At 37.3% G+C, this 23,002-nt stretch overlaps 2 protein-coding genes across 5 annotated transcripts in view; both read right to left on the minus strand.

Moving 5' to 3' along the window:
• Positions 1-1,011: 1,011 nt before the first annotated feature.
• uckl1b (uridine-cytidine kinase 1-like 1b) lies at positions 1,012-16,268 on the minus strand. The gene is given in 17 exon segments (XM_055166366.1): positions 1,012-2,515; positions 2,911-3,067; positions 3,651-3,758; positions 4,111-4,233; positions 4,321-4,383; positions 4,877-4,970; positions 5,108-5,141; positions 5,144-5,205; positions 5,916-5,935; positions 7,591-7,652; positions 8,144-8,333; positions 8,499-8,570; positions 8,816-8,986; positions 10,146-10,252; positions 10,751-10,944; positions 13,498-13,567; positions 16,170-16,268. Coding segments are annotated over 17 exon segments (1,626 nt in total). The 5' UTR covers positions 16,189-16,268; the 3' UTR covers positions 1,012-2,435.
• Positions 16,269-16,898: 630 nt separating this feature from the next.
• The window catches only part of znf512b (zinc finger protein 512B), a 28,177-nt gene continuing 22,073 nt past the window's right edge, over positions 16,899-23,002 (minus strand). For all 4 annotated transcript variants that reach the window (XM_055166364.1, XM_020929792.2, XM_055166365.1 and 1 more), the window contains 6 exons: positions 22,002-22,217; positions 21,167-21,502; positions 20,979-21,080; positions 20,527-20,589; positions 20,302-20,400; positions 16,899-20,112 (listed from right to left, as the gene is read on the minus strand). In XM_055166364.1, coding sequence (XP_055022339.1) covers positions 19,738-20,112; positions 20,302-20,400; positions 20,527-20,589; positions 20,979-21,080; positions 21,167-21,502; positions 22,002-22,217 — 1,191 coding nt within the window. In that variant the 3' untranslated portion in view covers positions 16,899-19,737. The remainder of the gene's footprint in view (positions 20,113-20,301; positions 20,401-20,526; positions 20,590-20,978; positions 21,081-21,166; positions 21,503-22,001; positions 22,218-23,002) is intronic.

A 23,002-nucleotide genomic window follows, 5' to 3' on the forward strand; every position in this document is an offset into this window, starting at 1 on the left:
CAAATGAAGAGCTCAAAAGCAAAAACAGATATCTCCTTTTTGAAAATTTCCCAAAAGGATTTGCTCTTTTAGAGATATTAGCAATGACAATGTATAATGGATTTATCAAGAGGGGTGGATTCTAATTATAGCAGTATATTTATTGCTTTTTCTACCAATAATCCCACTGTTTTTTATTGAACAGTTTAAAAGCCCTTCTGAGGACCGGTGTTGCGAATGAGCCAAGGCTGTAAACACTGTGATGCCTGCATCAGATTACTCAATTGTTACACTATGTTTGTTGACTTTTGAAAGTATTACTATACTAAGAGTAAACTACAAATCTCCGATGACTTTTTCAAATGGCACTTATCTGTTTTTGCATGAACTTTATAAATATGAAACAGTAAAGAATGTAATAAAGAATGCAGAAGTTATTTTAATGATTTGTTAACATACTGAAATCTTATTCGGCTTATAATACTGATCTGGAAATGGTAGCAGGAGTAGTTACAAGTTTGTTTTTTATTGAAAATGTGATAGACGTGATATAAATGACACTGAATTAGGGCAGTTAACAGTTATTTTAGTAGTCAGTCAGCTATAATTTCTATCATTAGTTGACAAGTTGAATGAATATTTCTATTATACGTAGATATTTTTAAAACAAAATAAAGGTAAAATGCTGACTGAAATCTATTTACATATAAAGTAATAGTAGTAGTATTGTATAAGAAGTATACATAAGACTGCCGACTGAATTAATTCTTTTTGTCCCAGTTTGATTTACTAATGTTGCTGCCGTCTTTGTTATAAAACATCTTGTGTCATGTGTTTTAGAGTTTTATTTCTCACATTTACCATGCTTTTTTCTCCCATTGTCTTTACATGCCTATCATCATTAAATATGTGCCAATCAAACTTCACATTACAGTAAAAGCTATTACTCTGATAGTTATGAGTTCTGAAAGTGCACGACACTTATTCTGGATGAATAAAGGCTGTGTGAAGATTAAACATGGACAGACCGTGTTAAAACCAAATATTGCACTTTTATTTTCCTTTGTAAAATCCTATCTGTACATACAACAGCAGCAGTGAGCATTCAATCACAGTCAAAATATGAAAACGATGGCGTCAGGTTATAGAAACCCTTACTCGATCAACTTAAGTACACTTTTAGCTTTTTGTAGAGCATGCTGTTACACAAAGTTTGGTGGAAAAATATACTATGCTCAAACATTTTTTTGGTTACACAATCCTTTATACAGATTTTGAGCAATTCTTCTACCCCTGCCAAAAAGCAACAAGGACAGACTACAGTATAATACAATATTACAGTATATTACACATTTAATATAATCTGCATGAGAACAGAGGAATGCAACCACAACTAATTACAAAAACAGTTATGATGCAAACCTTTCGAGCAGACAGGTATTTTGATAAAACAATACTGTCACAGGTAGGCCGGTCATGAAAATACTGTATTGACTTATTGTTCAGTATATATGACAGGTGGAACAATCATTTTGGGGGTTAGTATTTATAGTGGTACTTTTTTGCTTTATTGTACTGTGAGGATGTTGTAGTTATTTTTCTGAATTACAGTGAAATTTGAGGTTTGAAAATGTAATTATATACTTCTATGACTATCGTTTGTCATCTATATTTTCTTCAGCCACATACCACATTTCAAAGTTACGTTATCATGACAGGCTTAGACCGAAGCTGAAGTTAGACTTATACACCACCATGTCAAAACCACAAGAAAATAAGTTTTTCAGTGTTTGTTAAATGTCACTGACCCATTTTCTCAGCAGCGAATGTGCCCGTGGACCGGTCATGTGCTCAGGTTTATCCATGGTGAAAATATGTAAATATTTCATTCGCTGCATAAATGTGAGTGCATACTTAAGCTGTATAATGAAACATAGCTACAGTCAGGTCAACATCCACAGAAGGAAGATTCAGCTAAAAAAGGCAAAAACACCCACGCATTTTCCGATTGATTGGTCCATGAGAAAATGCTTGTGGCAATAGAAGCAACAGCCATTTAGTGAAAGTTGAGACAGGTGCAATAATGTACAAAATAAACTTTTTTACTTCTGGTGCAATCACATTTACATTCAGTGTTGTCATAGCACATAGCTTAAGGCAAGGTAGGTCTTTAAAATAAACTGGCAAAGTAAAAATGATTGTCACGGTTTAAAAAGCATGTTTTATGCAACAACAGACTGTACATATAAATAATCAAATAAAATGTTTTTTCCACATCAACATACATCCGGTAAAATATATATTATCATTTCAGTTAACATTCAACATACATAAAATGGTCTCACAATCACAGCTGCAACCTCGTAAGGGCACGTTTTGTGTCTAAAAAAAGTCTTTCTGTAAAGTTCTAATGTATTTTGTCAAGTTTCGGTCAAAAAAGTTATTTGTTAATTTGTTCAGTAACTAGGCTCGTCCATCTCCTCATCGCTCCAGTCTGGGGGTGCATCTGTCCCGAAGTACCGGTCCCCAAAATTTCCTGTAAATGTTACAATATTTTCATGGTATAAGTGCTCATTAAAAATATGCATTGATTATAACTACAAATGCTACACTTATTACTACTTTTACTACTCAAACAAAGACCACAAATAGCTTGACAAATCAATACCTACTAGTAATTAAAATTGTTATTTAGGATTGTTCCATAGAGCTAATTACTGATGCCTTATTACATGTGAATAAGCTGGCTATCATAGATAGTTTTAGTTAGTAATAGTTGTAGTTAGTTATGTATATTTCATTTACATATAATTCAAGACATGTGTCGTGAGCACAGCACAACTTTTAAAAGTATATATGACAAGCCATATGACAAGTCAGAATTAATTACAAATGTGTTCCCATGCCGTGAGCAGTGCCTGTGAGACTGACCTATGCCCGGTATAATGTGGAACAGATCGTTGACTTTCTTGTCCACAGCGGTTGTGATGATCTTAACCTGTGGAAAAGCGTAGGCCACTGAGTGCACTCCCATCTCCGCCATCAGCAGAGACACCAGCAGGATCTTATCCTCCTGAACATCATGGTCCTAAAGAGGAACAAGAAGCATTAGGGACCATGAAAGAATACTGTTTATTTATAAGGGCATTTCCAATAGATTCAGTTATGTCATTCAGGATGCTCTGTATGCATCACAGAACTCATGACTCACAAAAAGATCATTATTAAAAAGTTCATTATTAAAATAAAACAGTACCATCTTATAAGTACTAGTTATTAATTTACCTTAAAAAGCAAGAACAAATACTTTTTTTTTATAATGATGATTAAAATGATTCAGGTTTAAGTACTTAATTAAGGGGTTATGGTTAGGGTATTATTTAAGTAGTTACTAAGCCAAACTCTTAATAAGCTATTGTTCATTATGAATGAGGTCTTTATGCATGCCTCATCAAGTCTATTAAAAGTGTAGTTATTATAAAGTGTTACTTATAAAACTAAATTGCTTCACAATAAACTATTCTAAACATAAAGTACTGTTAATGATAATAATATGTAATATCATGCAGAATGCACAATTGCATCTAAGTTAGAGATGTGAGTATTTTGTGTCCACATTTAAATGTCTACAACTTTAATGCATTGTTTATGTGCAGTGAACTCTGACCCACCAGCAGCACACGCACGGCCATCATGGCGGCGGCCCCGGTTGACACAGTGCAGTCCATCAGGATCACATGATCCTCACTGATGTCTTTGGGGAGGCGCAGGTAGTGAAGCTGCAACAGTTAAACTGAGGTTAACACAAAACAGGACAGGATGTGGCTTAGGCCCACAATAACACACTGGACCTGTAGTATAGTCTAAAAACAAGAACATTATGTGACTGAAATTCCTCAGGCAAATGAAAAACCTTTATGATCCATCATTTTATGCAAAGTTAACCATCAGAACATTTACCAACTTGTGATACATGAATACAATTTAAAATTTAGAGTTTATTCTGACTGATTTCAGTTATATAAAAATTGTATAGATTTTGTTTTTCAATATTCAAAATACAATGATTACAATCAGATATCTTTACACATCTTAATAGGTGTTCACTTCATGTAACCTAATGAGCCCTACCTCTGGCTCTCCTGTGTCCTGGTTGGTCTGGATGAGGATCTTGCCAATGCGTACATCTTTACAAACAGCCCTCAGAGCAGGCTCCATGGTCTCCCCAGCCCGCAGGATGGACACACCTGTGATCTGCAGCAAAACAAATTCAATGAAGGTGTGAAATTTGGAGGACAAAAATATCTTAAAAGTGTCAATAAGTGAATTGAGTTTACTCACCCTTTTCCCATTGAAGGAGCGGCCCTCATAATCCTCTCCCTGCGGAGTCTGGACTATGTGGACCTGAAGACCATATTTGGCATTTGGCATTATAATGCATTAGCTTCTATGACCTGACTAGGCACATCATTACTGTACAAGTTATGATCAATGAGTGTTTAGTAAGCTGTGTAAAGTGAGAGGTAAACTATCTCTCCAGAAGATTGCTTCATGTCTCAGATAATGCGGTTTGAACTTTCCATTGCTGTAGATTGAGAAGTTTCCACACCAACAATGCCAATACAATATGTGTACAGTAACAATGAGAAAATTTTAAAATCCTACAATCTATTTCAGTAAAATGCCATGGATTGATTTTAAATCAAATTAATGAAATTTTGAATATTTCCAATAGAGCCATTTAAGGCACGTTAACACAAAATATGAATTTGTATTCATATTCCTAGAGATATTTCTCATTCTTTGACAGTTTAAAGGCTGAATATTTGTGTCTTTGTTCATATTCAGTGAATAATAAAATAAATAAATAAAAAACATCCACAGAAACTTTAAGCACCTGTGATGGGAGGAACGACAGTGCTCGTTCAATCAGCAGTCGCATCAGCCTCTTGGAGTAGAAGATAAACTCATCACGACTGGTTTCTTTGTTCCTGAATAAACAAAAGCACATACTTATATACTAACTGTGGCCATAGTGTGATGACATTTAAACTTCATATTGGACATGTGGACATTGTATCCATCCTCTGTGGCGTTTTATGAAGCTCTTTTTAGCTCTCTTTATTACCTGATAATGGTGTGCATGCCCCTGACTTGTGGGTACTCTCCAGCACACTGAGGGTCTGGGGGAGGGGTTGGGCCTGGTGTGCAGAGGCCAGGGCTGCCCTGTGACCCCGGCAACAGACAGGTAAACAGAAAGAGAGAGGACCATGAATATAAGGTGCATTCCAGCAAAAATAATTATAGCAATCTAGGCACACGTCACCACTGCATCCAAATGTATCAGTACAGATGTGAGTAAAACATGTGCACAAGAAACAATAGCATCATTAGTACTTGAAGTACTTTTTGGGAAAAGAAATGTGAACCAGCAAGAGCCAACTGTAACAATGCTGAGTATTTCAGTGAGCAAAACAAAGACTACCTTACAAATGTGTGTTACAAATTCAACCAATTATTTAGGATGGCATCAGCAAATTCAAGTATTGTTCATTACAACAATTCAACTACAGAAGCTAGATTCAGTACAATCAAAGTAATACATTTGTTAGTTGGTTAAGAAAAACACATGTTGCATCTATTGAAAGAGTGGAACACGAGAATTACATTTTATCATTGCGTGTGCTGAATTTAATATATTGTACAATATTTTAAATATTCGACACCTGTAATTTGCTGACGGGTCCATTCAAAGTGCATTGAAAAACACATGCTTGCGTTTAATGATTGCATCAGTTCTCAGAGGACTGAAGGTTAAAAGGCTATGTTGAAAAGTTAAGATATAACTGTATAATTCACATATCCACACACGGCATGTCACTGAGATACTCATCAGCCAGAAGCAAACAAAAGAAAATCATATGAAATCAGCTCACATATCCCATCGAAGTTTCCTCTGTGGGAGAGAGTTTGGACGACACAGAAATACAAGTGACAGACACGGGACACAGACAGAGGAGGAAAACATGAGAGACTGCACATCAGGAAGAAGAAATCATGACAGCCAATGTCAAATGTCCCAGAAAATCAGAAGTCTGCTAAAACCATCATGTTTTAATCAGTTTTAGTGCTGAAGGTAAATCTGTCATATACAGCACTGTGCGAGGTTTTAGGCAGTTTGGGGCTATGAACGAGGAAGAACAGATATTAAGGTTATCTGGGTCACTGCTCACTACAACATAATTGATTGTGATTTGAGTGAATAGAGCTTGTGTGAGTGCGTGGGAGGTGGAGCGTGACTGCCACTCTCTCAGTGTGTGTAAAAAGTTGGTATTTGAGCTCACAGGCTTCGACACATCCTGTATCTAAAGACAGACACCGAACACTTCCTCTCTCTCTTTATCTCACACTGTGGCCAACATTCAATGGAAAAAACTTTTGTCGTAGCATATTGGAAAGTTTCTCTGCGGCTGAGATATGCAATAGTCAACAATAGCTTCCTCTGGTGAACTTTCTGTTGTACTAGGTTTGGCACAGAGAGGAAGGGGTCAGTCACTTACTCACTTAGTGTATTTTTAGACACAGGATGACTGTCACTTGTCATTCGTGAAGCAAAGCGGCTGCACCAATGCAGTGTATGCTGGCTGCAGATTAACTGTTTCATGAAATACACAAATGAATACATCTGTGTCTGTAAAGGGGCTAGTACTGCTAAGTAATGTAAAAAAAACAAACAAAAAAGATATGGAATTCAGATTTTAGGAATTTCAACTGAATTCACAGTGCAATAAAAAAAAAAAAAGCTTTTCTTTTTTTTTCTTTCAAAATGGCACAGCCCTATTACAGTATCAGACAAACAGACACTAAAACATTTGCACAGGGCTGTATATTATCTGCAGTTCAGATTATGAGTGCAACATTGTCGCCTGATGATGTTTTTATGAACAAGAAGCCAGACAAGGGCTTTTCAGACTTCCTTTTCTCCAAGGCTAGGTAGATCTGGCAGAGTAAGAGACCGGAGAACAGCGTAAACGGGGCAGATGAGGAGAGAACAGAGAGCATAAAGGCCACTCTACCTGACGCTGAGTTCGCGCTGTGGGCCGTGGGCGAGCAGTGGGGTAGGGGAGAGTGAGCACACAGTGAGACAGCATCCAAAAGCTACATTAAGTGTGTGTGAGAGGCTAAATTATGACAACTGTAATGACGGCAAAATAAACAGGAATTTGAGTGTTATATGGAAAAAAAAATTGCGAAGTGCTACATTTTTAAAATTAATTTGTAAATAAGGTCTGTAGAGTTTAGAAAGAATTAGATATTGATATTACTACAAATATATTTCACTTGTGTAACTTTATTATAGCATCTGTAAAAGGATCATAACAATCTACAGTGATTACACAGTATTGCTTATATACATGTGTTGATGTATTTGCCCACTAGAGGGCACATTAGAGTGCAAAATGTGGTAATCGCTCAAAATATGGGCAATAATAGCTAGAAAATAAATGTTTGACCCATTTATGAATTCTAAAACAGTGCATAGTACAAAGAGCTATTTATAACATGGCTGTAATCTGTGATGATTGCTGTGTTTTTCTGTGTGGCTCGTACCTCTTCAAGCTGACTGTGAACATGCTGCACTATTAAATCAATAGCCACCATATTGCCACCACCTGTTAAAACAAAAAAAAAAACCCCATTAAATTATCAGTTTTACTTACAGTTTAAATGGTCATATCATGTGCACTAATAAATGTGATTTTAGCTAATGAAAGTATATTAAAGTATATAGTATAAGTAATTAAACAATTCTTACATTTGCTTTTACAAAGGTATTAGCATGTAATATTTCATGTCCACTTTGTTTTTCCACATTTGTAAACTCTTAAAGCATTCTCTTAATAATTCATGCACACACCCAAAAATTTTAGGTTCTTTGTTATCAAGTTTTCATATTTAACAATAATCCAGAAATTAAGTTCTTGAGCATGCTGGAATAACTGCCCATTAAATTGGTATCACATATTACAGTAATAGTGTTTTACTAAATTAAACTGTAATCTGCATAAGGAAAAGTTGCAAGTTGCAAGTCTACTATTGCAACTGTATTGCAACCGTGTAGTGTTAATAAATGTTTTTTGTGACTTTTTTTCTGAATACGCACCTCGTGGGACCACAATGTCAGCTAGCCTCATGGTGGGTTCAATGTACTGTTCAAAGGCAGGCTTCACAAACTTGTTGTACTGTTTAATAACTCCTTCAATGTCTCTGCCCCTTTCTGTGATGTCCCTTCTGAGACGCCGTACCAGCCGTATATCTGAGTCGGTGTCCACAAAAATCTTCATGTCCAAAAGCTGAAAAAAAACTTTTTTTAATAGATGTAATAATGCATTATTTTGTGCAGGGATGTTTGCTTTATAGCAAATGGATGAATTCAGTACATTTCTTTCACAATAATAATGTCAATGATTAAAGGTTTGTTTAGGTCAGCTGAAAATGCCCGAGGACATTAACCTTACCTGCAAGAGCTCTTTATCTGTAAAGGCCATGATTCCCTCGAAGATGATAACACTGGCTCCATATACTGTTTTCTGTTGTCAACAGGAATTACACAGTGTTAGTTGTTATAGGTGTCATTTTAAGGACTTTGACTATTCAAAGAAGATTTTGTTTAGGAAATGGTCATGTTTTAAAAAGAGTCATTGTATCTGCAAGTGTCCTATAATGTAATGACACTGAAGAGTCTCTTAAAAACAATTTAAGAGCATTTGAGAATAAATTGCATCTCAATAATATTACAATAATGCATTATGTTAGGAGGGGCAGCCATCCTTACCCAGTCCTTTTGTCTCCCGTGTGTAGTAAAGTCATACACAGGGATCTTTACACTCTTTCCCTTCTTGAGTTTGCGCAGTGTGTGTGTAAGCAGAGTGAAGTCAAAGGCATCCGGATGGTCAAAGTTGTAATCATTACTGGCTGCAAGAACCTGCTCTTCCTTTGACAAGACCTACAAAATGAACAATTCAGTCACAAACTGATCAAATTGTACATTATTGGAAATAGATCTAAAGAGTAGCCCTCTAGTCAATTAGTTGGTTGATGGCATTTTCAAACAGATTTTGTATTATAAGGATTAATATGATCAGCTGAAAGGAGAATGTGTCAGTTATCTGGAGTGACTTATGAAGATGTTGTTAGCACTTTTGTTTATATCGTTGTTTTAGAGTACAATAGTTTTTTCAGCACCACTATTGGATGGGCAGCACATGTCTTAAGTAGACCAAGATTTTTTTAGCAGACTTCAGTCCTAGCCTACATCCTTCTGTTGCACTAGCTTGCATAATATGGGAGAAAAGTTGTTATCAGTAAGGCTATAAAGTCTATTAGAGGCTATAAAGGCTATAAACGTATTCTACAAAGAGGAACTGAAGTGAGGAAGACTAAAATTAGGAAACATCTTTTGCCCTTGTGATGCCTGTAGCAGGTCATGTGTGTGTGTGGGTATGTGCCTTTAGATGGGCCAACCATGAAAATCCCACACTAGTATTTCTCAGTTTAAGAAGGGCAACACCCCTTCTCAAGTTATCAGAAAAAAATATTAATATAGTTACAGGTGTAGATGTGAAAATAAAAAATAAGTTTCTGGTGTATGTTCAGGTGAAAGAAAAAGTGGGAGACAAAAATAGTCCCATAGACGTGTGTAGTTAAGGCTGGAAATGCCAGCTTGTGCAATGTGGCGTGTGAAGTGCCACTTGCTAAAGGTGGTAGTACGATTGGTCAGTGTTAGACCCCGCCCTCTGTCTGAGCTACTGCTGCTGTTACATGGGGACAAGATTGCATAACACTAAGAGGGACATCAGTGTGACACTCTATACTTCAAATTATTGAAATGAAGCAGTAGACTGAGACTTAAATTATCTACTTCCTACAGATTTTTGCTTCGGAAGTGTCACACAGTTAAACATGTTAACTCATATAAATAAAATGGTTTATGACTCTTAACACTGGAAAAATATAATGCATACAATACAAAACAGGTAATCAGAATCAAATCAGTGTGTGTGAATAAAATATTAATATATAGAAATATGTCAAATATTTTTCTTTACTTGGTATAGCATTTAGGAGAGGTGTAAGGTTAATCACTGTAGAAGAGGTGCACAAACCTTGTAAAATGAATCCATTGAAAGTAATACAACCCATGGAACATCAAGTGCTTCAATGATTTTCCGTGCAACTGTGGTTTTTCCCGAAGCGCTCCCACCACACAAACCTGAGACAAACAGTGAAATAAACACATTTAACACATTAAGACAACAGAATGTCCTAGATTTAATGGGTACAGCTCTTAACAAAAGGTACATGAGGACAACAAAGTTAAGTGCAGCTAAAATGCCCAAGGCAGCTACTAGTATATGCAAGTGAAAAAACAGGTAGAAACAATGCCCTGCTCTGCAAACAGACATGCCAAACTAAAGGAATTTTTCTGTACCAATCTGACAGCGAAAACAAAACAAAACAAAAATACACTTGTGTAGTGTGCTTTGCATAGACAACATCAACATCAAACTACAAGATCAGTTTGCATCAATTCTATTTTTTCAATCTAATTTAAATTTCAATCAAACCAATTATGTGTTATTGAGCTCTATTCTGTTTAATTCTAGTGAGTGTATCTAGTGTTACTGTAAAAGGACAACTGACAATATTTTTGGACAAAGACATATTAATAAAGGAATCATTCACAAAGTAATTGAGCATTTGAACCCACCAATGACAAAGGCCTCTTTTGACTGTGTACCATGTTCGTTGTACCAGGGCGGGCGTCCAGCTGTGTAGATGGTTCTTTTGGAGGTCCTCAGCAGGGGGGGCTCTGACTTACACTGAGATGTGGTCCTCTTCCTTGGGGAAAGACCGGTGGTCATGGAGGGGAGCAGTCTGTCCAGTGACCCCTCACCACTGCCACTGGAAAGAGATAAAAACAGATAACCTTTTGTTTTATGGCCTTCCATAAATCAAAACCATGACAACAATTTACTAGGAATTTGTTGTGTTATTTGGTAAAGCATTGCTAGGTTTCCATAGCACCAGCTCACAAATTTTCATTTGGCATTGTGGTTAGGTATCTTTCCTGATGCTCCTCTGATCACATGATGGGACAACCTATGTCGCATCATGTGATGTGACATAGGTTGGATTCCCTCTCAATTGCAACTTGTCCTTGTCAAAACATGTGGACCAATGTTAGCCATGTTAAATACAAGTGTAGCTGCATCACTGCAGTCACTGTGGCTATTGTGGTGATAGGGATCTGTTTTTACTAACAAAGATCAAGGCTCACAAACAAACTAACCTTTGGGTGTGTTACAGATCACAATGACAAACATTTAGTTGAGTATTGTGTCAAAGTAGATATATAACATTGCCACTTTGTTCAGTCTTGTTCAATAATTGGCCAAGTGTCAAAGTACAGTAACGTTGCGGGGTGTTAGGAGTTTCATGCTTGTTATTAGGTTGTCCGTGTTTATAAGTCTATAAAACTGTACTAATTGGAGTTGAGTGTGACACTGAATAACTTTAATAACACAATTTAAATCATAAAATCACAAGGAACATGAGGCAATTTTATTGTTCAGGAGTACACATTGGTCTGTGACAACGCAACGTAAAAGGTTATGAAAGAATGTTCAGAAAACATTAGACTGCTTGAGGCTAAAATTCAGAAAAAACAAACAGAAATATGTCACTACTAATAAGCGTGTGGATTTTGTGCAGTGTGCGTCTAAAAATGTCAAGAAAATAATTGAAACCTTCCCTATAAATGTTCCATCAAATATGCAAATACAACATAAGCAAGCAAACATACCCATATGGTCTCTACTTTACATATTACTTTCAACTCCAGAAAGTAGAAACATTTCAAGATCACAAGCCACTACTTAAAACCTTATAAAAGGAGAATGTTTTGACTTTGGCTGTAATATACGTCCAGTTTTTTGGAAGACTTACTGCCGTATGCGACTCATCCACACTTCACTCAAAGATGACTGTAAAAATCCAGATGCCATTTCGCTTGAACCAACAGAAAAGACTACTTCCCTGTCTATTTGTCTCTTGCCCAGCACATTTTTATGTATGGAGCCATAAACCTGCCCAGGTTGTGTCACAGGGTCAAAAGTGGAGCAAACAGAGCACATGCATTTTATCTTATCAGAGAACCACCTGAGCCTGGTTAGAGACTAACAACATGTATGAGGTAGAGCTGGCTCCAGCTGACTTATCAGTTCTACCCAAACCAGAGAGCCTATAAGAGATTAGCTAAACTTGACTGTGCTGAATTATGCCATTGTCAGAGGCAGAAGCACAACTAAACAGAAGAGAAGGTTGTGGAACTACAAGTGTGAGGAGTAAAGCTGTAGGTCTACATAACACAACAGGTTTTTGTGTTTGTTTTGGATTTGGAACTGGCCATACCATCACATTGTCATCAAGGAACATGATTAATACCACTGCCCAAAGCAATCTCAACACACAAGAATATCCAACCCTGTTTCTAGCAACTACAGGGGAGATTGAGCCAATGTCAATGTCAAGGGACTGTACTACTGATCACTGTTTACGTTTTTGTTCTTTTGCATGAACAACCACAAAACCAGATGGTTAAGGAACATGTGTGTAACATGCACGCTGGGCTTTGAATTTAAATGGTAAAGGCCATAATATTCAATATCAGCCCACATTGCAAAGGATAAATAATAATAATGAGAACCTAATAATATGTCAGTCAGAAGAGTAAGCATCAAAGAACACTATAAAAACAGCAATGGTAATGGGTCAAAACATGAAAAGCGACAGCAATTATAAAAGGATGACAGTTTTGAACAAGGTAAAGAGCAAGGTTACCAGAGTCCTAACTTTAGCTCACTAAAGGCGTGCTCTCCCAGGTCACTACATAAATAACATTTGCAAATAAAAACAGCAGAGGTACTTCCAATAATCCAGTATTTCTGAGCAATTTGGCAGACTTTTGATTGATTACAAATGACCCCGCTGACTGATTGGTCTGGCCCTGACAATAGCATCTATGTAGTTGCTAATATTTGACATCACGGGCTTAGACAGTAGACATGGAGGGAGAAAACCCTTATGCTAATTATTGTTGCCTGCTGTAAATTACAAGTCCCATAAATTAATTTCTATAGTTTGAAAAAGGCAGAAGCACTTAAGGACACAGCACAATATCATTTACTTGACAGATAAACAGAACAGAAGTTAAAATGTCAGAAAAACTGTTAGCAAACCATGACAATGCAAATACCACAATGACTGGCGTACTCTGTTGAGTAACAAAACCATAGAGACAGACAGTAGTTCCCATGAGACATAATCCCATTCATATGTGCAGACAATCAGTTCCTTTTGTTTAAAATTATGTATACAACCAAAACAAAAACAGTACAAGCAGGACAAATAAATTAAAGAAAAAATATATATATATTAAAAAATCAAATCACTTACCTGCCATCAGATGTTAGTGTCCAACAGCCTGATATTCTAGCACCGGAGTACGCAGGTAGAGAGTTCATGACTGAAGACAAAAATGTGTACGCAAATTGTATTTTTGTCTAATATTCCCAACAATAAGAAAATGATAATATGGGCTTTAGTACTTAGCAGCAATGCCCTTTGGAGCAACACATCCACAGTTATGTAGGCACACTATGGGGAGTATAAAGAGGGGAGAGGATGGGGGAGAAACGAAACTTTGAACATGAGTTTTGTTTTCTGTTCCATTGAATAGCAGGTCAGTGTAGAGAAAGACAGAGCCAGAAGGAGAAGGCAGCTCTGCAACTTGTACACTCACTCTCTGAGTAAGGGCACGGCTTCTCCCTCCTCTGTTCGTTCACTCCTCCCCTTCAGTCGTCCAGCCAACAAATGTAAGAGGATCACCTAGCCTGCAGATTATGTTCATTAGCTGGTATTAATAGCAGCAGGTTAAAGCAGACTTTCCCACTGCGAGCCCATACACATTCATAAACACGCGCACATATGCCAGGGAGGGGGTCATCTGTTTTTGACGACTGAGTGTTGCGACATGTCACTAGAGGTAACAGAGAGGAGAGAAACAGTAAAAAACAAGGAAGCTGTGTCAAAAAAAAAAAACGCAACAAAAAAGCGAATTGTGCTGTTACAGTCTGTTCTGTTTCCATAAGATATTAGAAACTGATAGTTGTTACAAAAAAAACTATTACAGGGGTCTGAACGTTTGTATCAGTATAATGCCTATAGCTTCTACTACTGGATTACTACATATCACTACTACAACTACACTACTACTACTTCAGACATTCAAAGTGATGGAGTAATGGATGGCGCAAAGATTACATTGTCTTATTTATGTCCCCTAGTGGCTGGATTATGCAATTTGAGTATTGTTTTCCCTTGAAGACATGAAGACACTAGGATTTATGGGATCTTAGAAACAGCAAATGGGAGTGCATTTGCTTATTGCCCTGTAGGGAGCCAGTGTTCCTCTTTGCAACCAGCTTTTGACATCAGAGCCACAAAAAACACACCCACAAACACGGCAAGAAACCACGTCCCAAAACTAAACTCAACTTGTGCTGGAGCAAAGGAAGTAAACAGCATGATGCAACCTAACACTAGTGCTTCATCAGCTGACTACCAGAGAAGTGCCCTGGGCTAATCACACAATACTGCTGAGACATCAAGTTAGGTTAAACACACAGGCATACACACACACACACACACGCACACATACATAGGGACACGCCTCCTGGGTCACCACCGCTACAGACAAACAAATCATTATTCCACAAGCTCAGAAGACAGGCTAATTGTTTTCTATTGGAGCAAAACAAACAGAAGAGGAAAAGGGCGTCTAACTAAACTACACCATCTGCATTAAAAGCATTTCAATGCGTTTCCAGTATGAGTGGTTTATGTTATGTAACCTTTTAAACTACAGGGGGAGACCTTTATTAGTTGCCATGTTGTGCAGTAGACAGCAGCTGCATAGCAAGAAAGTTCTAGCACAGAAACAAGAAGCCTGCACTTGTAGTTATGTCAAATATTCAGTTCAACAGGACTGAGACTGAGAAACACAACCGATGTCACAGTTAAGTATGCATACAAAACAAACAAACAAACAAACAAAGAAGAAAACTAAACGATGATTTACTATTTTAGGTATATAGGTTATTTTAGGTACATTGCTCTCTATGGTATGAAATGACAGCTTTCAGTGATAAATAGACACTTCCCTCAAGGAGACCCAAATTCCAATGTTTGTAATCTATTTTTGAAACTAGGGCAACAATATCAAATATGCTTGAACCAAAAAAAAAATAAATATATATATATATATTTTTAGTTGTAGGAGGTGATGGTAATAGAAGTGAGAGTATGTTTAAATTAAATAAGCACAACGTATAGTATAGTAATTCTCTCTTTCATAGTCTCTCTAGTCATGCTGTATTCAGCTGTGACTACAGCAATACAGTGACACCCTCTTGTGGCTTACTGAGGGAAAGATTAGCCACTATGCGTGCTATCAGTATGAAAGGCGTATTAGAAACACTGGTATAACTTTGTACATATGGGCTGTTTCAGTGAAAACCCCCTTTTGTGGTTATTTTGGCATTCCAATGCCAAAAGTCATTGTTTCTGAGTCATACGTGAGGTAGCGTGGCACTGAGGCCGTGCCATGCTGCTGTCTGCCTAGCTTATGGTCTGGCTTTGACTTCCTCTGTCATCGTACCGTAAAATACAAACATAAAAGAACAGCTGAATAAAGTTAACAAAGCACCACATCAACACTGAACTCACAGACAACAAAATATTCTTGTGTAAATCATTTTGGATGTACTGCCTAATGTCTCGTGCTAATTATGTTGTTATAACTTTTGTTGTCATGTTACCATAACCCAGTATCAGACCTTCATCACGATAAAAACCCTTGTTGTAATAAATAGTCGCCTTATCAAGCTGTGTCTGCGCTCTTATTTCTGTCACACGGAGGATTCAGTGTCAATAGAAGAAAGCACACTTTGTGACAAGTCGTGCTTCCGTAAAGATGCTCGAGCCCTCGACCATTTTTATTCTGTTTAAAACTCATCTTTAGATGAAAACGGCAGAAGAGACAACCGTACAATACGAACACATCTTACCTGCTGGAGACACCAGCATTTTTATCTTCAGTCTCCATATCTGAGCTTCTTTCTTCTATGCTAACAGCAGACATAACTAGTCTATTGACAATCAGGTGTGCAGTTACACTTAGCAGCAGCTGCACCGAGGCATTCTGGGCTTTGTAGGCGTTCCTATTGAGCCGAGATAGGAGTGCAGACCACGGCTACGCCCCCAAGTGACACCAATCCCCAGAATGCACGAGTGCTTTTACTTTGTAGTTACTTACCGTAAGCAGGGACTCCGTCAGAGTTGGCAAAATGTGCTCATCACAATACCACGTGTTACATAATATAGACCTATAGAGCCAGTGGTTACGCAACATTATAGGCCTACACCTTTTCCAAATCAAGTTTAAAATGGTGAAATGGCTACTGCTCATAAGCAGATTCAGGTTGTAGACTTATATTACAAGTTCAAGAGCCCAGTCAGTATAGAAATGACCAAGATTCAAATTTCTGCATCCTTTATATAAAATACCATGCAAGCTGATCCATAGGGAAAGTAGGTCTTGCCCCCTTTCCTTCTGTTTTAAAGTACAATATTTTAACATGGTAGAATCAGTTGTCCTTTTGGAATTTGCTAAATACAAAAACATCCAAATATTAACTCAATATTCAATCTCCTCTGAGTGAATAGCCCAGTTTGTTAATACAGATTTTGTTAAATGTATCTATTGTGTTAGGCTATCTAAAAATGAGACACAAAAATTAGTCAAGAAACTTTTATTAATTAGTCAAGGGATACTAATGCACAGGTAATACAACAAGTTTGGGGAAAAAAAATTGTCAGGGGTTATACCCTAATTGTTAGGTATTATACAACATAATTTAAGATATGGACTTGTCACTCTCATTTCACTTGTTATACTACAATCATTTAGAAGCTACAACAGAAGTTCTTCGTTCATCACAATAGCCCTGACAACAGATCTGTGTAAGCATTTAAAATAGGCAGAATACAAAAGAACCCACCGTCTGCTGTCCAAATAAGGTTTTGTGAGAGAATATTCTGACAATGGGAAGACACTAGAGCCTGCCATTTGCCCAGGTACAAAAAGTCACACCACACAAAGTCTGGGTAATTAGAAAGCTCCAACAACACTCCTATTTCAAGCCTAGCTCATGGTTTAATAAGTGCACTAAATACACAAACACATACATATTTCTTGTCCCATATTGAGAAGATTATAATGTCTCTTTCATTGTGTTTGTCACTACAAAGCTTAATTTATGTGCATTGTTAAAATGAATAAAACATCAGTGTATGCCAACAGAAAAGCTAGAATTTTTGTGATCTACAAATCCCACATGTTTGAAAAGTGTATGTGTAGGAAAAAAAATCAAAGCAAAGGAGTGAATAGGAAATATCTTTTTCAGAACACACGTTGATATAAAAACAAGCAAGCCAACAAAACCAGCTAATGGTATATTGCTGTACTCTCTAAGCAGTTTGCCTACACTCTGGGATAAATATGTGTCTTATCCACATACTAGGAAGACAGATAGTAAAGGGTGAGATAAAATATAAAATACCCACTGGTAAAAAGCAGTGCTTAAACTAGCATATATTGCAACAACAAAGCTAGCTGGGTAAACACAGTCAATGTAGCATTATTAATAAGACAAGTAACAAGCAGCAGATGAACTGATTCTGTGCCACAACGTGTTACCATTTCTGACATCCAGTCGTTACAAAGGTGCTAACAGGTCAATACACACACACATACACAAGGTCTGGATTTGAAAAGGTCTTCTTGGGACCCATCAGTGCTTTTCTAAACTCTCCTCTGCTGGCTGAACCTGGATAGATGAAGAGGCACCATCTCACAACCAGAGATGGGCGCACATGCATAATCAGCCTCACCTGTACAAACTTAGCTTTGCTTTAATATATAAAAAGGTGACGCAATCTTGTATCTCTTCTTGACATCAGAACCCTTTTAAATGATGACATTGAAAATGATTGGTGCAAAATTTATGACTTGCCAGGATGGAGAAAATTGGCAAAGTGGATTATTGGACTTGACTTGCTCTTAAGATAAAGTGACAAGTAAAGTACCCTTTTTAAGTCACTGGTATTCTCCCATCAAAGCTATCAAGTGTCTACAAATATACAAATTGTACTGTTGGACTGAAGTGCAGATATAACAAATATTGAGTTTTCATCAATAATGCTTCTGATTCAAGTATCTGTTTCAATTTGAATAAAGTGAACATTTGATTGACACATTTTACCAACAAAGGTAAACCAAGTGGCAAAACTGCTAAAATTACACCTGTTATGGCTTACTTTTAGTTATATTTTTGGTAATTTTAGACTATAGTCTTTAAATAAGTGTGAGTTCCTCATGCTCATACACTAACCACTATTGACAACTATAGATTTTTTGTGGTTAAATTTTACAAAAAGTTCCAACTCCAGTGCCGGACAGCCTATAGGGTAGGTTGAATACTCCTGGAGTGCAAATGTACAAGAGGGCAATAAGGGAAGGGGTTAAAGTGCAAGGTCGTAGCTTCCAGGAATAATTCTATTTACCATATTACATTTCCATCTTCATTTGCAGATTTTATGATTAATAAACTTTATCAATATTTTATAAAATATATTTTTTTCTCTTTGATTCAAGCTCAAGCAGTAGCCAGGTATTGTGGCCTTAATAAATACCATATCATTATCACCTCATCTGATTGTGCTCCAATGGTGCAACATGCTTCATACAAAACATTTGGTTCTGTCCCAACATTTCTCTTTTCCAGACCCCCTCAGACAGAACAAAGGCTTATTTATATTAAATATCACCATAGCGTAATATACTATCCAAACATATACATTTATCGACTCTTATATACTGATAAGTAATTTCAGTGTAATAGATCTGTGTACATATTTTTGACAATTGTTGTTGTCAAATAGATTGCTACTAAAATTACTTTGCTACAGGAAAGAATCATGGGTGGAATATGGTTTGACTAACATTTTAGCTTATAGATAAATGCATAAATGAAAGAATTGAGACTAAACAGAGAAAGAGTAAGCAACATTACACACACAAAATACAGTATTTGATTGCTCACTATATGTAAGAATATGTCAGGCATGAAAAAAATCCATGTCAGTAAGTGAGTGAATTAAAATATAAATTTAGTCATTATACTACACAGCACAGTTCAGAAATGCTAGTAGGCAAAATACCTTCCTGGACTAAATGAAAAACTTAAAAAATTACAATTTCACTAAGTGTCGTGATTGAGAAAAGTAATGAATTTTAAAATTACACTCACTGTTGTGACTGGGGAAAAAAGAAAGACATATGACCTAAATAGAAGACAAATGCGGAATGAAGGAAAAATATAGAACTGATACTAATCCAAGTCTTGAACTCATTTCGTCAACTGTCTATATTTGACAAGTACAGACAGTTGTTCATAGTTGTCTTGGCTTTCTCCACATAGTCAAGTTATGGAGATAAAGAAGTGTCCTTTAGTTTCCTGACATAAGATTATTAAAAAGCATTTCCGGTGGCACCTGCATCAGGCAAAGGGAAGGTTACTCTGACAAAGATAATTTCACGGGTTTGATTCGTCTGTTGGCTGAGTTGTCGGGTGGTTTGTCTTGACCTGAAGTTAGTGAAATGTTCGTGGGCTCTGAGACTTCTGCTGGAGACGGTGGTGCTGTGGAGGAGGGGCTCTCGTCAGAGGAAGAGCTTTGTGTAGTGGTTGAAGCCTCAGTGTTTGTTAAGGGAGATGATGCCACAAGAGGGCGCTCTTTGGGCTTCCTGCCTCGTTTCTTCCCAGCGGTGGCTCCATTTCTTACCTCGGATTTGGGCAAATGGTTTTCCACTGGAGGCTTGCTCTTACTGCTGCTGCTGCTGCTGCTGCTGCTGCTGGAAACGGCTTGAGTATCCGAAGCTCGGAACCAGTTCTAAGGCAGTCAAACAAAACACAAATGAAACCATTGTAAATAATCCGTTTTCAGTCCATTTCAATCAGTTTTCAATCCATTTTTAACACTGAAGACCAGGAAATACAACCCAACAGTTTTATTTAGTTTCAAAAAGTTATTTGATCAGTTTGTGCTTAATATGCACGTTTATTATTAACCATAACCCACCTGTGAGTGTGTCTTGTTGATGTGATACTTGACGCCACTCTCTGAACTGAACTCCTTCTGGCAGATAAGACATGTGTACTTCCCTAGCTCTCCTCCACCCTGCAACACAAATTCTTCAATAGACAAACTCCCACAGAGCCGTTACAACTGTTTAAGTGGACAACATTGCATTTACTTTTGGTTTCTGTAACTACAACTTCATGTGTTTAAAGAGGAAATGCGTACCTGGCTGCAGTTGGCGAGATGGGCCTTTAGTCCTGATACACTTGAATAGACGGCTTCACAGTTCTGTGAAAAGGAAGTAACATGGGTTGGTTTCATAATGTTTTGATGATGCTAAACGAAGTACTACTGACATCAACAAGTGGGATTTCAAAAGCATTTGGTGACTCATATCTGCCAACTGTCAGATTCCTCACTGTGCACAAATGTTTTTTTGTTTGTGCCAATTAACATCACTATGTAAATAACAGACCAAGACAGAAGCCATACTTGAGAACTAGCATTTCCTATGTAATTTTTTTGTTTTGTTTTGTTGTTTTTTGTTGTTTGTTTTTTTAGATTAGTTTTCAAGAAAAACAGCAGTAAAGAATTGAATGACAAAAAGCAATAAGCAGTTTAATTAAATTTAAAGTAACAATTAGCATAATAAGATTTCAAATAAAAATCTTACTTACTTCATTTATGCAACAGATAAAGCCCTTCTCCTTAACTTGGTTCTTCCATGACTCTAACAGCTCAGGGCTGAAGTGAGGAAGGCCAGGTCGGGTGTAGTTCAACTGGTTTGGAAAAAACAGCAATCATATTAAACACACCAGTATTCCCATGACTAGTATTGCACCTATAGTTTAAACATACTCCTCACCCTTTTAGTATCTGGTACCAGATCATCTTTAATGCGCCTTTTTGTGCCCCAGTCTTTTGCTAGTTCATCTTCAGCAATCTCCTGCAGGTGGAAGACAGCAACTTGGGCCGATCTACGCCTCACTCTGCCGCTGGGTGTGCGTTCAAAATCGTCTGCTGAACTGGAGTTGTTGGGAGAGGGCTGCACACTAACTCTCCCCTTCTCTTTATCTCTGTCCTTTACTGTTGGCTCTTTTTGCTTCTCCTTCGTCTGGATTACCGCGTTGTCTGGCCAGTCCCTCTTCTCAGGTAAGCTACAGTGCTCTTTCTTGTGCCCCGATGATGGTTTATCAGACTCCTAATAGAAAAGGTGTCATTATATTCTTTAGTACCCAATAGAGCTGCACTACGTAACTTTTCTGGTGGAGGTTATATCATCTGCTTGTCTCCATGGCAATGTTGCATGCTTTTCCTGGAAAGTTACTCTGTATGGCATTATACATATCTATATATACATTAATACAATGACAGGTGTTGTCATTACTAACTAACTAAATAAATAAATAAATAAATAGAAAAACTTGCATTCTTACTGTGAGCGGTTCACCTTTCCATAGATCTGACCAGTAACTATCCATTTGAATGTCTCCATTGAGGTGTACAAGTGGCTGAATACCATACTGGGACACATTCCAGACTAAGCAGTAACTTCTCCAAGGGTACAAGCAGATGACAGACCACCCACCAGTAAATTTACATAGTATATCTTTAAAAATTGCATATTAAACATTATTTTGACACTCATAACAGTCACTTTTGAAATGAACCTCTAAAATCAAAATTGTTTAATGTCATACCCGCTCTTTGCCTGTGTTGTTGTTGGTATCTGTGTTATTGGTGGCGAGGCTTGAGTGCTCAGTGCGAATGTGGTAGTCTTTTCCAGCCTTTGAACGGTAGGATTTCCCACAATGATGGCAAATAAACATAGGTTTGTCGTCCTCAGAAGAATCTCGTCCACATCGCTTCTGGTGATACTGGTATCCCATCAGGCTAGAGAAGTGGGCTGAGCATCCCTGTGAATGTGAACAGGAGAGAGAAAGAGACATTTTGTTTTGGTTTAGCAATCGTATGAAATCATTATTGTAACTCAATCAAACAAAAATGTAAAACTGATAACTGTTTCAAGAATTTGCCACAAGACTGGGAGCCACCTTAAATGCCCCCACTATATCATTTGTATGATTTTGCATTTTTACAGAACCCAGATAAAGGGTGCATTGTTGACTTGTTGGTGCAAATGAACACTGAACATTTTACACAAATCAACCTACTTAATATAACAGTAGCGGCAGGTGCAGCAGGTGTGGGTTAGTAACGGTCAAAAGTAAAAGTGGGCGGGGTAGAATAAGGTGAACAGTTTGTCACTGATTGTCCAAATGTAACCAAGTCGGGATTTCATCAAAGCAAACACTGGATGTAGTAAATAAAAAAAAATGTAAACAAACCAGTATAGCAGCACATGGTGTTATAAGGAAATACAAAAGGTTAGAATATATTTTGGTCATATGCATCGAATAATATTGTAACAGCATGTTGAAATGGTGTTGTTGGGCAACATTTCAGTAACAAGATGTGAGGGGGAAAACAGACTGAAATAGCATATGCCTGAGGAGTGGGAGTTACAAAATTGGAAGTGGCAGGTGGAGAAAATCTGACATGACAGACAGTAGGCCTACTGTATACACAAAATGACATCGCAGTAATAAAAGGGAACTTCCTAATTCATTGGTCCAGCCCCATGTCCATAGAAAAAGGATAGGCTTTTGTTAAGGACATGTGATACACAACCTAGCACAAA

The sequence above is a fragment of the Boleophthalmus pectinirostris genome, unplaced genomic scaffold, assembly GCF_026225935.1.
Source record: "Boleophthalmus pectinirostris isolate CB_2022bp ecotype Guang Dong unplaced genomic scaffold, ASM2622593v1 HiC_scaffold_8, whole genome shotgun sequence".
Lineage (NCBI taxonomy): Eukaryota > Metazoa > Chordata > Actinopteri > Gobiiformes > Gobiidae > Boleophthalmus > Boleophthalmus pectinirostris.